General features: G+C 41.2%; 3 protein-coding genes across 3 annotated transcripts; all 3 read left to right on the forward strand.

The window, feature by feature from the left end:
- The first annotated feature begins 812 nt into the window (after positions 1-812).
- On the forward strand, positions 813-4,856 carry LOC110537939 (apolipoprotein C-I). Its single transcript, XM_021624419.2, has 4 exons — positions 813-957; positions 1,677-1,743; positions 4,272-4,413; positions 4,542-4,856. Exons 2-4 carry the CDS (start codon positions 1,689-1,691, stop codon positions 4,606-4,608), a joined length of 264 nt encoding a protein of 87 aa, XP_021480094.1. The 5' UTR covers positions 813-957; positions 1,677-1,688; the 3' UTR covers positions 4,609-4,856.
- A 2,008-nt stretch (positions 4,857-6,864) lies between these two features.
- Positions 6,865-8,258, forward strand: apoc4 (apolipoprotein C-IV). The gene is made up of 4 exons (XM_021624406.2): positions 6,865-7,091; positions 7,369-7,414; positions 7,534-7,618; positions 7,737-8,258. The coding sequence occupies exons 2-4, from the start codon at positions 7,369-7,371 to the stop codon at positions 7,909-7,911; spliced, it is 306 nt and encodes a 101-aa protein (XP_021480081.1). The 5' UTR covers positions 6,865-7,091; the 3' UTR covers positions 7,912-8,258.
- Positions 8,259-11,290: 3,032 nt separating this feature from the next.
- LOC110537948 (apolipoprotein A-II) lies at positions 11,291-14,389 on the forward strand. Its single transcript, XM_021624431.2, has 4 exons — positions 11,291-11,432; positions 11,711-11,755; positions 12,949-13,177; positions 13,857-14,389. Exons 2-4 carry the CDS (start codon positions 11,713-11,715, stop codon positions 14,014-14,016), a joined length of 432 nt encoding a protein of 143 aa, XP_021480106.2. The 5' UTR covers positions 11,291-11,432; positions 11,711-11,712; the 3' UTR covers positions 14,017-14,389.
- The last annotated feature ends 1,391 nt before the right edge of the window (positions 14,390-15,780 follow it).

Raw genomic sequence — 15,780 nt, forward strand, 5'->3', positions numbered from 1 at the left:
ATATTTTATATTGTGAAATTGAAAGGTGTCAACAAGGATTTCATCACACAGCGTTCATCTATTCAGAGAAGTCAGAACAGGGATGACTTCAAGGAAGGGAGCAGGGAAGGATGGAATGGGGCCCAAATACTTGCCTTGCCAAAAAGACTAAGGGCTGGATTCAATCCGTATCGCAGCAGATCTGCTTTAAAATGCAAAGGTCATTGAATGCAGTCAACGCAACGATGGGAACACTACCTTTCATTATCTGTCGCAGATCTTCAGTGTTATGGATTGAATACAGTCAACACAACGATGGGAACACTACCTTTCATTATCTGTCGCAGATCTTCAGTGTTATGGATTGAATACAGCCCTAAACAGACTGGTCTGGTGGACTCAGAGACAGATCTGCACTGTCAATGCCGTGCTGTTTAGTGATGCCACTGCAGAACTGTATCAATATCTAAGTAGTAGTATAAGTAGTATAAGTATCTTGTGACCTAGTTTAATGGCCATAGTCCACTTTAGGTCTGTATCTCTGTGCACTCACAGTCTGATGATTATATTTTATATAATATTTTATGACAAATGAATATCACATTATAAAACCTAAGGCAGGATGAACCCCCCCCCCCCCCACCCCCCAGATCAGACTGTGAATTACAGATCTAGTCAAATAAATACATTCCCACAAAATCTGATTAAATATGTGATCATGTATGGTTTGAAACAAGACAGGACATGGACCATACCTCAGCTGGGCTCTCCGAAAAAGGGAGATGGGGGAGGGTTGGTTAATCTGGAGGAGAAGGTGGGAGTAGGCCACTCTTGGCGTGCTCTTCATTGTGCGATGCGGGGTCACCATAGGTCAGAATTGGTGACTACTGATTACGTCAGCGTCCTGGGATATATAGAGGGACTCCAGTCAGTCTGTCAGACACACTGGGGTTATTTTCTCTCTGAGACGGAAAACAGGTAAGATTAACCTACTTTTCACTGGCATTTCTAGAGTCTTCCTTTCATTGTTATTACTTCAAATGTCTATCTTTGTATGTTTTTGTTCTTATCTGAGCAAACACATAGGCCAGTATATCTGAGACTTTTGTTCATCAGTTTATTTACTCCAAATAAATGTACGTGAATGTCGCCAATGTATTTGTTTATTTTATACCCCAAATTATCTATAAATCTATACCAGTCTCTCAAAATCTGTTTGCGGTATTGTGGCGACATCTAGGTGTAGTTTATACAAGCGGGAAAGACATCCAGCCTATCTTCTGTTTCTGAACCCCATCCAATGCTCAGGACAGATATTAATAGAAACAATTGTTATGTTAGTTTACTAATTTAATCAAATGCAGGTCGAGTTTAATCTAAAATGTAAGGCTATCAAAGTCTTTTTTTCTTGCTGATGTAAAGTCACTAATTGAAGTTGTGTGTAGGCTAGAGAACGCAGAGGGAGCTGTCCACTGTTCTGACCGCACTAACAAAACAGCTGTTGATCATTTATTACAACAATAATAATTGTTTAGGATGGCTTACATTTCACTTGTTTAGCACAGCTCCTGATGAAACCCTGACGGCATAATGCTAGGATTTTGTTTGAACTCATAACTAACTCATCATGCAAACCTTTTTATGATGGAGCATATTAAAGGCAGGGTGTTTTGTTGCTAAATTTCCTTCCCTTGCAGCCAACAGTCAAGATGAAACTGTCCATTGCCATTGCCGTGTTGATGCTTGTGTTCGCTGCACACACAGGTATGAAGCCCTACCCTATTAGGCAGCCATTACACTTTCACTCTATCTAATCATTTTATCGCTCATTCATCTCCCTCAATACTGGCGTCAATACTAACGCATTTTCACTGGTGACACGTGTGTGATGTTTCTCTCTCACACAAACACACAAATGCATGCATACACACATGCACATGTACATGCATGTACACAAACACACAGCCTCACACACACACAAATACACTTGATACTAGTCTATACAAATCCATTACTACTGAATGCATAAGTCTGGCCTCAAATACACATCAATACAAATTTATTATTATGAACACACATGTACCATCTATCTGTCTCTCTCTCTCTCTCTCTCTCTCTATGTCTGTCTCTCTCTCGCTCTCTCTCTCTCTCTCTCTACCTCTCTCTCTTCATGATGAAACCCTCAGTCTACTCATTTTCCTGACGATTTTCCCTTCTCTATTCATAATTCTAACACTCTCCCCTTCTGTTCATAGTTCTAACACTCTCCCCTTCTGTTCATAGTTCTAACACTCTCCCCTTCTGTTCATAGTTCTAACACTCTGTCCTTCTGTTCATAGTTCTAACACTCTGTCCTTCTGTTCATAGTTCTAACACTCTGTCCTTCTGTTCATAGTTCTAACACTGTCCTTCTGTTCATAGATCTAACACTGTCCTTCTGTTCATAGATCTAACACTGTCCTTCTGTTCATAGTTCTAACACTCTGTCCTTCTGTTCATAGTTCTAACACTCTGTCCTTCTGTTCATAGTTCTAACACTCTGTCCTTCTGTTCATAGTTCTAACACTCTGTCCTTCTGTTCATAGTTCTAACACTCTCCCCTTCTGTTCAAAGTTCTAACACTCTGTCCTTCTGTTCATAGTTCTAACACTCTGTCCTTCTGTTCATAGTTCTAACACTCTCCCCTTCTGTTCATAGTTCTAACACTCTGTCCTTCTGTTCATAGTTCTAACACTCTGTCCTTCTGTTCATAGTTCTAACACTCTCCCCTTCTGTTCATAGTTCTAACACTCTGTCCTTCTGTTCATAGTTCTAACACTCTCCCCTTCTGTTCATAGTTCTAACACTCTGTCCTTCTGTTCATAGTTCTAACACTCTGTCCTTCTGTTCATAGTTCTACCACTCTCCCCTTCTGTTCATAGTTCTAACACTCTGTCCTTCTGTTCATAGTTCTAACACTCTGTCCTTCTGTTCATAGTTCTACACTCTCCCCTTCTGTTCATAGTTCTACACTCTCCCCTTCTGTTCATAGTTCTAACACTCTGTCCTTCTGTTCATAGTTCTAACACTCTGTCCTTCTGTTCATAGTTCTACCACTCTCCCCTTCTGTTCATAGTTCTAACACTGTCCTTCTGTTCATAGTTCTACACTCTGTCCTTCTGTTCATAGTTCTACACTCTCCCCTTCTGTTCATAGTTCTAACACTCTGTCCTTCTGTTCATAGTTCTAACACTCTGTCCTTCTGTTCATAGTTCTAACACTCTCCCCTTCTGTTCATAGTTCTAACACTGTCCTTCTGTTCATAGTTCTACACTCCCCCCTTCTGTTCATAGTTCTACACTCTCCCCTTCTGTTCATAGTTCTACACTCTCCCGTTCTGTTCATAGTTCTAACACTCTCCCCTTCTGTTCATAGTTCTAACACTCTGTCCTTCTGTTCATAGTTCTAACACTCTGTCCTTCTGTTCATAGTTCTAACACTCTGTCCTTCTGTTCATAGTTCTAACACTCTGTCCTTCTGTTCATAGTTCTAACACTCTGTCCTTCTGTTCATAGTTCTAACACTCTGTCCTTCTGTTCATAGTTCTAACACTGTCCTTCTGTTCATAGTTCTACACTCTCCCCTTCTGTTCATAGTTCTACACTCTCCCCTTCTGTTCATTGTTCTACACTCTCCCCTTCTGTTCATAGTTCTAACACTGTCCTTCTGTTCATAGTTCTACACTCTCCCGTTCTGTTCATAGTTCCAACACTCTGTCCTTCTGTTCATAGTTCTAACACTCTCCCCTTCTGTTCATAGTTCTACACTCTCCCCTTCTGTTCATAGTTCTAACACTCTGTCCTTCTGTTCATAGTTCTACCACTCTCCCCTTCTGTTCATAGTTCTAACACTCTGTCCTTCTGTTCATAGTTCTAACACTCTGTCCTTCTGTTCATAGTTCTAACACTCTGTCCTTCTGTTCATAGTTCTAACACTGTCCTTCTGTTCATAGATCTAACACTGTCCTTCTGTTCATAGATCTAACACTGTCCTTCTGTTCATAGATCTAACACTGTCCTTCTGTTCATAGTTCTAACACTCTGTCCTTCTGTTCATAGTTCTAACACTGTCCTTCTGTTCATAGATCTAACACTGTCCTTCTGTTCATAGATCTAACACTGTCCTTCTGTTCATAGTTCTAACACTCTGTCCTTCTGTTCATAGTTCTAACACTCTGTTCTTCTGTTCATAGATCTAAGACTCTGTCCTTCTGTTCATAGTTCTAACCCTGCCTCCTTTCTCTCTCTCTACAGAGGCTCAGGAGGCTGAGAAGACAATTGAGGAGCGTTTCACCACCTTCGGCAATCAGATGAAGGAACTAACTGATGACCTGACCGTCAAGACCAAGGACATGTTTGAAAAGATTGGGGACAGCGAGTTCGCCACCAAGACCAAGTACATGCCCACACACACACACCCCAAAACATAACCCAACATTAAATTAATTGGAGATCTACATTAGTATGAAGTGAAATAATTAAAGACTGAAATGACTCACTGTGTGTCTGTCTCCCCGTCTCCAGGACCTGGTTCACTGAGCAGTTTGACAAGATGAAGGCCAAGGTTGACGAGACCTTCCCCAAGCAGTAGTAAGCCTGTACACCTTTGACCCTGCCTGTCTAAGACCCCCCACGCCCCCATCACTCTTCTTGCTCTGTCTTGCCTGGTGACGCGGTTGCTGTGACGCTGACATGTGCGTTGTGCCGACAGACACAAAGGTTATATTTCACCTCTCTCAAGAGACTGATGTCATCTCTGTGTACTTGTTATGGCTTGCTTTAATAAACATGGCTTGCTTTAATAACCTGAAAAATAAAGATACCTTTGTGATAAAACTATATTTGTGGGTTGTTATATTCTGCATTTGATTTGCTACAGTAAGAAGTCAACCTGCTCATTTTTAAAGAGGCCAAAAAATCCATGCAATGACAAGTTAGAAGTTATTCTGGACAATGAGTTTGATTGGCAATGATTTTTATTTGACAAGTGTCTCTTCAACTAATAAATGGGGGGGCACATCAATCAATCAAATGTATTTATAAAGCCCTTTTTACATCAGCCGATGTCACAAAGTGCTTTACAGATACCCAGCCTAAAACCCCAAACAGCAAGCAACGCAGATGTAGAAGCACGGCTTTATAAGGATATGAAAGACATGAAGACCTGTACACATAATACAGACAGTATGCATAACATGCATAAAAAAAACTGCACAAAGACCAAACATTCATTTCGTCTCTGTTTATGATGCATTGTGGGATAGGTATGGGATGTTAATGTGGTCAAAGTGAATGGTCAGCTGCCCAGTATGACACAGGGGTTAAAAACACCATGGCCAGAGAAAGAATCAGTGCATTCTGACTGAAAGATACTATACTTAAAAGCAGTCTGCAACACATGTAATTTCACATTTTGCCCAGACACTTCTCTAACTGAGATTCAGCAGTAAGACAAGTGTCTGTCAATAGACCCTTTCTTCCATTCAACATGTTGGTTGTGTGCAGCCTTGAAAAGTATCTCTGTGAACAATGTTCAATCTCTTGAAACCTCATGTTCTTGTGCTAAGATATGCTTCCCCTTAAAAAAGATACAAACTTGTGTCACAATCACAAATGGACTCTGGATTGATGCTGTTATTGAGCTCTCCTTAACAATGAACACTCTGTAATGCAACACAACCGACACACTTTGATGCTCTGGATATCTTGGATCACTCTGGATATCCACACGTCAATAGCTTTACTGAGAGACACTAACCAGGTCAAATTTCACAAGGCCCGGGCTAAAGGCACTGTTTATTCTGAGTTAATGATTACTATGCTGTCCCTGTTTACTGGAATCTGCTCCTGTGTTTGACCAGAGGTCAAGGGTCAAACGTAGGGGGGTTAGAGGGGTCCAGGGGGCAAGAGGGTCGTGCACCCCACCAGGGAATACTCATATTTTCACCCTATTTTCTGGTGGAGTGTCATGATAGTGGGCAGCTTTAATCTGCTCTCTGTACCCTCTTCTCACAACAACCAACTATTGTCCTGTGTCTGTCAACAGGACCAGAGGTGAAGAGGCGAATGGACAAAGGGCATCAATGGAAAAGCAATAGCAGGAAAACAAGATTTGAAAATGACATCCACAGTTGGTCATGTATCAGTGTGACATTCAGCATTATGCCTGAAACGGATGTGTTGCAGAGAGAGAGAGAGAGAGAGAGAGAGAGAGAGAGAGAGAGAGAGAGAGAGAGAGAGAGAGAGAGAGAGAGAGAGAGAAGGGAGAGAGAGAGAGAAGAGAGAGAGAGAGAAGGGAGAGAGAGAGAGAAGAGAGAGAGAGAGAAGAGAGAGAGAGGGAGAGAGAGAGGTATTTTGAAGTGGACTCCTCTCTTGAGTTCTGCTGACTGAGACATTGGGTCTAGTTCAAAACAGTACTCTATTTCATTGACCTGCTGTCTTCTTAATGGAGCACAGAGATATAAAGACCTGGTCTGAATACTTACAAGCCAACATGTCCACTCGTCTTTATTAAAGGAACTTTGGGCAGCTATCCAGACAATCTTCAAATTGAAAAGATTATGAGAGATTAATGTAACCTTTTGGCAAATGCAAGGATGAAGGTTTAACATGAGAGGCTTTTTTAAATGTGTTGCTAAGAGTTAGTGTTTCTTTTGGGCAAAAGTTGATACTGCAGCAGCAGACACAAGTCATGTATCTTATTTCACAATATTTGTCAAGATATTTTGTGTTAACCATTTTTTTTAGGTTAAAATAAATTATTTGCCAATGACGTAAGATAATTTAGCTAGGCAAAAATATATATATATATATATAAAAAAAATCATTTCTCAGAACTTAAATAAATAAAGAGCATCGAAACACTGGACTACTTACGACTGACTCACTGATCATCTAAGCCAATCCAATCAGTCCACCACTTCCCACCCAAAAACAGACCATCGGTCAGTGGTCACCAAAACAAGAACAAAGTACACATGCAACCAAGACAAAGCGCTGTGAGAAGTCCTCTAATTCAAATGAAGTGACTTGATTCCACCAAACAGATTGACAATACTGAGAACAAACACTAAGGTAAAACGCTCCCTAAAATGCTCTTTCACTTACTTTGAATTGTGTATTGACCAGCTGTTTTTATACTGGAGGCCAGCTGTTATGAGTGATACCGTTGATTACAGAAATATATATACATATCAGTGATATATCATTTGAATGTATGATTAGTTTTGTTTGGGGTGATGAAAAATGTAATGTACTGTTTATTGAATAATTTTATTATATGTAATATCAATTTTTTAAGTGAGATGTGTATTTTAGCCAAGTCTTCCGTCTCATTCTGTTTCTTTGACAGATGCCAGGGAAACTGAAGCTAGTTGCTCTCGTGTTGCTCATTCAAGGTGTGGCCGTGCATTTCATTTTTTTTTACTCTCTATCTAGTCTATCCTCCATTGAACTGTTGACATGGACTGGTAGTCTGTTACCTACTGTAACCTACTGTAACTTCTCTCCTCCATAGCATGTGTGTCCATAGTGGCCCAGATGCCAGCCCCAGAGGACTCTGACTCTGAGGGGGTTCTGCAGAGGGCAACAGAGACATACAGGTACAAACAGACACACAGTCACCATGGCCGACCATGCCGTTTTAAGGATACGGGTAAAAGGCGTGCGCTCAGTGGATGCTGCTTCCAACTGATTTATTCTTGTGTGTGTGTCTTACAGGGCAGCCAAAGTTAAAGCCCAGAGAATAAGAGAGGCAGTGCAGGCCTTTGCTGGTGCGTACTACGAGGACCACATCAAACCAGTGGCTGATCCCTACATGGACTGGGCCTCAGCCTCCACCAGTTCCTTCTGGGACAGAGTCAAGGAGAAGATCGACCAGTACAGACCCATCTAATGGCACCTGAATCTAAGGCAGACAAACACCCACCCAGCTCACTGCCAGCACATGTATTCATGCAAGGTGATTCTAGGGCTGATTCTATGTTCATATGCACTAGGGATTACAACTAGAAGAGCGCGTGAACAATGCTGTATGATTTGACCGGTGAATGAGTACACACATTTACTGGTGTTTCACTAACCTCAGCACAAGGGTTGTGATAGTATTAAAACTGCCATAGAGTGTATTAGTAATCATACCGTTTTGGCTCACATATTGCATCTGAGTAAGTCAATTAACTATTGTGAATCCCCAAAATGAATTCAAACTAAATAAAAATTTTAAAAAAACATTTAGTTGTACCATTATAGTGTTGTGCCTTTTCATTCAATTTCCCTTGACACGGTCTACACTCCTCACATTCATCAATCTCTGAACTGAATGAAGTAGAAAGCTGAGAGAGACTGAGAATAGATTTTAGAAAGGCAGAGAGAAAGCAACAGGGAATGACAAAGAGGGAGATAAAGAATGAGACAGAAAGAAAGAGACAGACGGACAGATAGACAGAGACATCAGTGATGGGAGGGACATCTACAGACTGTGCTGAAATCGGAGTGTTATCTCGGTGAGAGTTGACAGTTGAGATACAAGGTTCAGCAGGGGTGTCTGACTGGACGGGAGATGTGTGTGACCTGCAGGACGTTTCTCTCAGCTCTCTCTGTGTGGACTGCAGACAGACAGACAGACAGACAGACAGACAGACAGACAGACAGACAGACAGACAGACAGACAGACAGACAGACAGACAGACAGACAGACAGACAGACAGAGATGGGAGGGACATCTACAGACTGTGCTGAAATCGGAGTGTTATCTCGGTGAGAGTTGACAGTTGAGATACAAGGTTCAGCAGGAGTGTCTGACTGGACGGGAGATGTGTGTGACCTGCAGGACGTTTCTCTCAGCTGTCTCTGTGTGGACGACAGACAGACAGACAGACAGACAGACAGACAGACAGACAGACAGACAGACAGACAGACAGACAGACAGAGATGGGAGGGACATCTACAGACTGTGCTGAAATCAGAGTGTTATCTCGGTGAGAGTTGACAGTTGAGATACAGTGCCTTGCGAAAGTATTCGGCCCCCTTGAACTTTGCGACCTTTTGCCACATTTCAGGCTTCAAACATAAAGATATAAAACTGTATTTTTTTGTGAAGAATCAACAACAAGTGGGACACAATCATGAAGTGGAACGACATTTATTGGATATTTCAAACTTTTTTAACAAATCAAAAACTGAAAAATTGGGCATGCAAAATTATTCACCCCCCTTAAGTTAATACTTTGTAGCGCCACCTTTTGCTGCGATTACAGCTGTAAGTCGCTTGGGGTATGTCTCTATCAGTTTTGCACATCGAGAGACTGACATTTTTTCCCATTCCTCCTTGCAAAACAGCTCGAGCTCAGTGAGGTTGGATGGAGAGCATTTGTCAACAGCAGTTTTCAGTTCTTTCCACAGATTCTCGATTGGATTCAGGTCTGGACTTTGACTTGGCCATTCTAACACCTGGATATGTTTATTTTTTAACCATTCCATTGTAGATTTTGCTTTATGTTTTGGATCATTGTCTTGTTGGAAGACAAATCTCCGTCCCAGTCTCAGGTCTTTTGCAGACTCCACCAGGTTTTCTTCCAGAATGGTCCTGTATTTGGCTCCATCCATCTTCCCATCAATTTTAACCATCTTCCCTGTCCCTGCTGAAGAAAAGCAGGCCCAAACCATGATGCTGCCACCACCATGTTTGACAGTGTGTTCAGGGTGATGAGCTGTGTTGCTTTTACGCCAAACATAACGTTTTGCATTGTTGCCAAAAAGTTCAATTTTGGTTTCATCTGACCAGAGCACATTCTTCCACATGTTTGGTGTGTCTCCCAGGTGGCTTGTGGCAAACTTTAAACGACACTTTTTATGGATATCTTTAAGAAATGGCTTTCTTCTTGCCACTCTTCCATAAAGGGCAGATTTGTGCAATATATGACTGATTGTTGTCCTATGGACAGAGTCTCCCACCTCATCTGTAGATCTCTGCAGTTCATCCAGAGTGATCATGGGCCTCTTGGCTGCATCTCTGATCAGTCTTCTCCTTGTATGAGCTGAAAGTTTAGAGGGACGGCCAGGTCTTGGTAGATTTGCAGTGGTCTGATACTCCTTCCATTTCAATATTATCGCTTGCACAGTGCTCCTTGGGATGTTTAAAGCTTGGGAAATCTTTTTGTATCCAAATCCGGCTTTAAACTTCTTCACAACAGTATCTCGGACCTGCCTGGTGTGTTCCTTGTTCTTCATGATGCTCTCTGCGCTTTTAACGGACCTCTGAGACTATCACAGTGCAGGTGCATTTATACGGAGACTTGATTACACACAGGTGGATTGTATTTATCATCATTAGTCATTTAGGTCAACATTGGATCATTCAGAGATTTTGCTGCACTGAAAGTAAAGGGGCTGAATAATTTTGCACGCCCAATTTTTCAGTTTTTGATTTGTTAAAAAAGTTTGAAATATCCAATAAATGTCATTCCACTTCATGATTGTGTCCCACTTGTTGTTGATTCTTCACAAAAAAATACAGTTTTATATCTTTATGTTTGAAGCCTGAAATGTGGCAAAAGGTCGCAAAGTTCAAGGGGGCCGAATACTTTCGAAAGGCACTGTACAAGGTTCAGCAGGGGTGTCTGGCTGGAGGGGAGATGTGTGTGACCTGCAGGACGTTTCTCTCAGCTCTCTCTGTGTGGACTGCAGACATCGATCCTGGAACACAGTCAACACACTCAGGGCTCTGTTTCATTCAATCAAAACCATAATCTGGCTAACTGGGATACATGAAACACATTCAAATAGACAGTGAGAATGGACCTTAGCCTGAATAAGCCATTGAGATGATTTTTGTTAGACATTGTGAAGAGTGTTTTGTTGTTGAGTTCGTGAATTCTGAATGTGTGCAAGAATACAGATTTTCAATGAGTTACATAGAGGCAGTCAAACATACTGGTTTATGTTCCACACAAATGTTGACAAATAAATTATGGAAAACTTTCAGCCACAGTTATAATGCTTAACAAGATCCTTCATTCAAAATAAATCTACTTCATGCACTGATATGCAAACGTTTTTGAGGAGAATTCAGGCTTTCCTTCGTATGCAGAATAGGGCATTGCAGCATAAATAGATTTCAGAAACCAATCCAAGTGATAATCTGGATGCATTGAATCACCTGTCTCAAGTGCAATGGACTTTGTGCAGGCGAACGAGTGTGTGGATGTTTGTCCTGTAGGTACAGTGGGTTCTGGTGTGTCTGGTGCGTGGGTGTGTGTGCGTGCGTGTGTGTGTGCATACTCATTAGATGACGTTTGTTTACTCTCCTCACTATATCATGGTGTCTACTTGTTCAGATTGCTTTACAGACAACTCAGCCACCAAAGGAGACTGTCATTTAATTCACTGGGATCTGTACATCCACTACAACAGGAGGTCATCTTTTTCTCTCTCTCTTCTCAACTTTTATAGATATGTTATTTCAATGCTCTAGTAATCTAAAAACATATACATGTATTAATGTATAATTTATTTATTTTCTCATGCATTTTAAGATGCATCATCCTTTCCTATCAGTTATGAACAGCTCAACAGTTTCATTGATGCCTGATCAGAATGGTGTGATTTCTAGTCTAATAAATAGACAGGCATTGCATTTAACTTCATCTAAATAATTCATCGAAATTCCTATTGTGTTTGTCTTTTTCTTTCAGAAATGAACGGAAAGTTGGCATTAGCCTTAGTGCTTGCACTCCAAGGTAAGACCAAGAACCTGCAACACACACCCTGCAGAACTCAAACCAGATTTGTGTTTTTTCATCCGAAATGAATTCTTACAGGTAGCTAGCTTCATGTGCGTGTAAAATAGTGTTTACTGTTCTCAGATGATTAACTCATAGATTTTAGATGTGTATTAAAATGTTAGTTTTTTGGCAGAAACGCTGTTTATCCATTGTTTAGCTAGAATGGAAGGTTCGTATCCTGCATACTTGACTGTGATATGTGGTTGTCTCACCTAGTTAGCTTAAAATGGATTAGAGCATCTGCTAAAATGTCAAATATAAAGGTTTTACATACAGATCTCATATTACTGTGCTGAATTTTTTTTGTAAAAAAATAATTACCGTATATTGATGTCACAAATGTATAATTTGTACAGCTCTTTATATAAAATGTATCTATTTGTCACATTTGACTGTGTAAAACCTGGCTGTAATACAACTTCTTTCTGTGGGAGAGATGATATAACATTTAGTTAAAAACCGTGAATAATTGTCTCTGAAATGAAACCCTTGTGATATTTGAAACAAAGACATGGCTGTCATTGAACAACCCCATGCCACGATTAGACAAAAACGATCTCTTCCATAATGTCTTGAAACAATAAAGGCAAATTTACCAACATTTATGAAAATGGATATATAGTGTTCATTCCAGACGTTTATACAACAGAAGGTAATAGCAACCTTTGACCTCCAGCTGTGAACATGTCAGTGACAGTGAGAGAATATGTCAGCCAACACGAATGCATAGCACAGTTAGTTGTATGTTTATCTGAGAGGTGATAGGCTTTGAACTGTGATGGACTTGTGGAGGTGATCGACCGACCACGTTGAGCAGTGACACTATGGGCATCAGACCCCACTGCTACACAATCTGCAGGGATAAGAGAGACCTCAGATGTCAGGTTGAAATGGCCTTTGATTATTTCAGCCGAGTTTACTCATCATGAGAGGGATCAAACCAAGTGACCAAACTATCTCCATTACACAGACACTAAATCAACCTTACTCACACACACTGCCTGGTTATGCGAAGCATTTTACTATATTGGGGCTATTTTGTGGCTATAGTTAGTCCAGTGGTTTTAGATCATCTTTAACAGCAGTCAATCAAGTCAAGCAAGTGCAATTCATGAATAAATACTATCTCTTCCCTGTCTCCCCTCCAGTCTCTGTGTGCCTGTGTCAAGTACCAGAGCCAGACAAGGAGCTGGTGGAGAAGTATGAGGCCATGAAGTCTGTGTTCTACAAGAGGCTGATGAACGCCTACAGCAAGGTGCAGGCTGCTGTGGGGCCTATGACTGAGAACCTGGGCCAGGGCCAGGGCCAGGCTGCCAAAGACTACATCGAGGAGCTGCAGGGCAACCCCAAATTCCTGAGCGCTGTCAAGATCGGATCGTGAGTGCCCCACCGCGACACAACCAAGTTAACTTGTCGCGTCGATCCAGACCCAGCATTGAGTCAGTCTGTCAATGTCCTTCTGTTGTCCTGCTTGTTTGTGTGTCTATCCGTCTGTCTGATTTACTGGCAGTTCTTCTGTCTATCTGTCCATAACTTTGAAATAGGATTTGAAATGATTATAGGATCTTAGATGCTGGCCCTTCATGCCTATCAACATGTTACCTAGATATTTGACCATTCTTTATTAGACGTTAACCACGGGACACATCAGAACTTAAAATACAATTTAAGGTGTTTCAATTACATTTCACTACATTTCAAAACAAGTATTCAGATCATCTTTATTTTAAAAAAACAAGTAGTTGGAAATACACTTGGAAAGTATTTGAAATTACTGATATACACTGGCTCAGATACACTCCCATGCATTTAACCCAGGTATTTGAAATACAGGTATTAGAAGACTATTTGTTTTAGTTCTCAAAGAACCATTCAAATACTCAAATAAAAGTACTTGTTTTGGGCTGTGTATTTCAGAATACTCAAATACACAGATATAAAAATACAAATACTAAAATACACATGTATTTGAACCCAAGTCTGGGACACATAGGATGGCTGTTAACCTATGACACACTGACACATCTCCTCCTGTCTCTGTGTGTGTGTTGTCCAGTGGTCTGGCCCAGGAAGCAGCACCCTTGGTGGACAAGGCCCGTATGGCCGGCCTGGGTCTGTACGGACACTATGTGCGCCCCCATGTCGGCACCTACCTGGACGAGGCCATCACCTCCATCAAGGTTTACCTCGACAAAATCCTACCCGCCGAGGAATGAGCCCTAGATAGACTCCGTCGCATCGGACCGCCCCACACGCTTGTACCTTTCCACACAGGGCTTGGCTCCGCTTTAGCTGTGCTTCTGATACATGTATTAAATGCTAGAGGGGGGAAATACCTCGAGGTGATTGAGAAGAGAAATGCACAATGCAAAACACATCACCTCCCGGTTTCTATGTCAACACTTTCCTAGACATGACTGTTCAAGGGAAACAAAGGTCAAAGCATGCTAGATAGGAAGATTGACATCTCGCAAGAGCTTTAACATTCGTTCAACATTTTGCATGTATATAACTACGTGTTTGATACTCTAACAGGAGTGTGTGTGTGTGTGTTTGTGTTTGTGTTCAATAAAGATCTGAAAGTTGAAACTCTCGACTGATACTTGTGCATCATGTTAAATTAGGGATAATGGTGCAGAAACATTTTTACTCATCCATATGAATAATAATATCATGAACCAGATTTTTCTTTAAATACCACAAGTGAGAAATGTTGATCAAACTGCTTAATTGTTTAATTATTAAGAAGTTATGGATAGCGCTTTATTTTAGGTTAAAGAAATGATGTACTTATTATTATTATTCATTATTTACATGGTAACATGGTAAATACACAATAACAACCTATAAAAACACATGTTTCTTTGGAATTCATTAAAACAAGCACCATTTGGTACCAAGTGGTTAAAGCTGCATTTTGAGATTTTAAAAACACACAACAAAACTGTAGCCCGTCATTTGTTTTTATTGAGAAGAGAACAGGACAGAACAGAGGAGAGGAGAGCAGAACATAACAGTACAGGCCAGAACAGATGAGAATAGGACAGAACATGACAGAACAGATGAGAACAGGACAGAACATGACAGAACAGATGAGAACAGGACAGAACATGACAGAACAGATGAGGACAGAACAGAACATGACAGAACAGATGAGAACAGGACAGATGTCAACAGGACAGAACAGGACAGAACAGATGAGAACAGGACAGATGAGAAAAGGACAGAACATGACAGAACAGAGGAGAACCGGACAGAACAGAGGTGAACAGGGCAGATGAGAAAAGGACAGATGTGAACAGGACAGAACATGACAGAACAGAGGAGAACAGGATATATCAGAACAGGACAGAACGTGACAGGACAGATGAGAACAGGACAGATGCGAACAGGACATATGAGAACAGGACATATGAGAACAGGACAGAACATGACAGTACAGATGTGAACAGGACAGAACATGACAGAACAGAGGATAACAGGACATATGAGAACAGGACAGAACATGACAGGACAGAGGAGAACAGGACATATGAGAACAGGACAGAACATGACAGGACAGATGTGAACAGGACAGAACATGACAGAATAGAGGAGAACAGGACATATGAGAACAGGACAGAACATGACAGGACAGAGGAGAACAGGACAGAACATGACAGAACAGAGGAGAACAGGACATATGAGAACAGGACAGAACATGACAGGACAGATGAGAACAGGACAGAACATGACAGAACAGAGGAGAACAGGACAGTTGAGAAAAGGACAGACGAGAACAGGACAGATGTCAACATGACAGAACAGATGAGAACAGGACAGACGAGAACAGGACAGATGTCAACATGACAGAGCAGAGGAGAACAGGACAGATGAGAACATTACAGATGAGAACAGGACAGAACATGACAGAACAGAGGAGAACAGGACAGAAAAGAACAGGACAGATGAGAACAGGACAGAACAGATGAGAACAGGAC

The sequence above is a fragment of the Oncorhynchus mykiss genome, chromosome 2 (genome assembly GCF_013265735.2).
Source record: "Oncorhynchus mykiss isolate Arlee chromosome 2, USDA_OmykA_1.1, whole genome shotgun sequence".
NCBI lineage: Eukaryota > Metazoa > Chordata > Actinopteri > Salmoniformes > Salmonidae > Oncorhynchus > Oncorhynchus mykiss.

Coding starts and splice junctions, on each gene's coding strand:
- LOC110537939 (XM_021624419.2), top strand. CDS start 1,689: ATGAAACTGTCCATTGCCATTGCCGTGTTGATGCTTGTGTTCGCTGCA. Junction 1,744..4,271: donor TGTGTTCGCTGCACACACAG/GTATGAAGCCCT, acceptor CTCTCTCTACAG/AGGCTCAGGAGGCTGAGAAG. Junction 4,414..4,541: donor GAGTTCGCCACCAAGACCAA/GTACATGCCCAC, acceptor CCCCGTCTCCAG/GACCTGGTTCACTGAGCAGT.
- apoc4 (XM_021624406.2), top strand. CDS start 7,369: ATGCCAGGGAAACTGAAGCTAGTTGCTCTCGTGTTGCTCATTCAAG. Junction 7,415..7,533: donor TCTCGTGTTGCTCATTCAAG/GTGTGGCCGTGC, acceptor TCTCCTCCATAG/CATGTGTGTCCATAGTGGCC. Junction 7,619..7,736: donor AGGGCAACAGAGACATACAG/GTACAAACAGAC, acceptor TGTGTCTTACAG/GGCAGCCAAAGTTAAAGCCC.
- LOC110537948 (XM_021624431.2), top strand. CDS start 11,713: ATGAACGGAAAGTTGGCATTAGCCTTAGTGCTTGCACTCCAAG. Junction 11,756..12,948: donor CTTAGTGCTTGCACTCCAAG/GTAAGACCAAGA, acceptor TCTCCCCTCCAG/TCTCTGTGTGCCTGTGTCAA. Junction 13,178..13,856: donor AGCGCTGTCAAGATCGGATC/GTGAGTGCCCCA, acceptor TGTGTTGTCCAG/TGGTCTGGCCCAGGAAGCAG.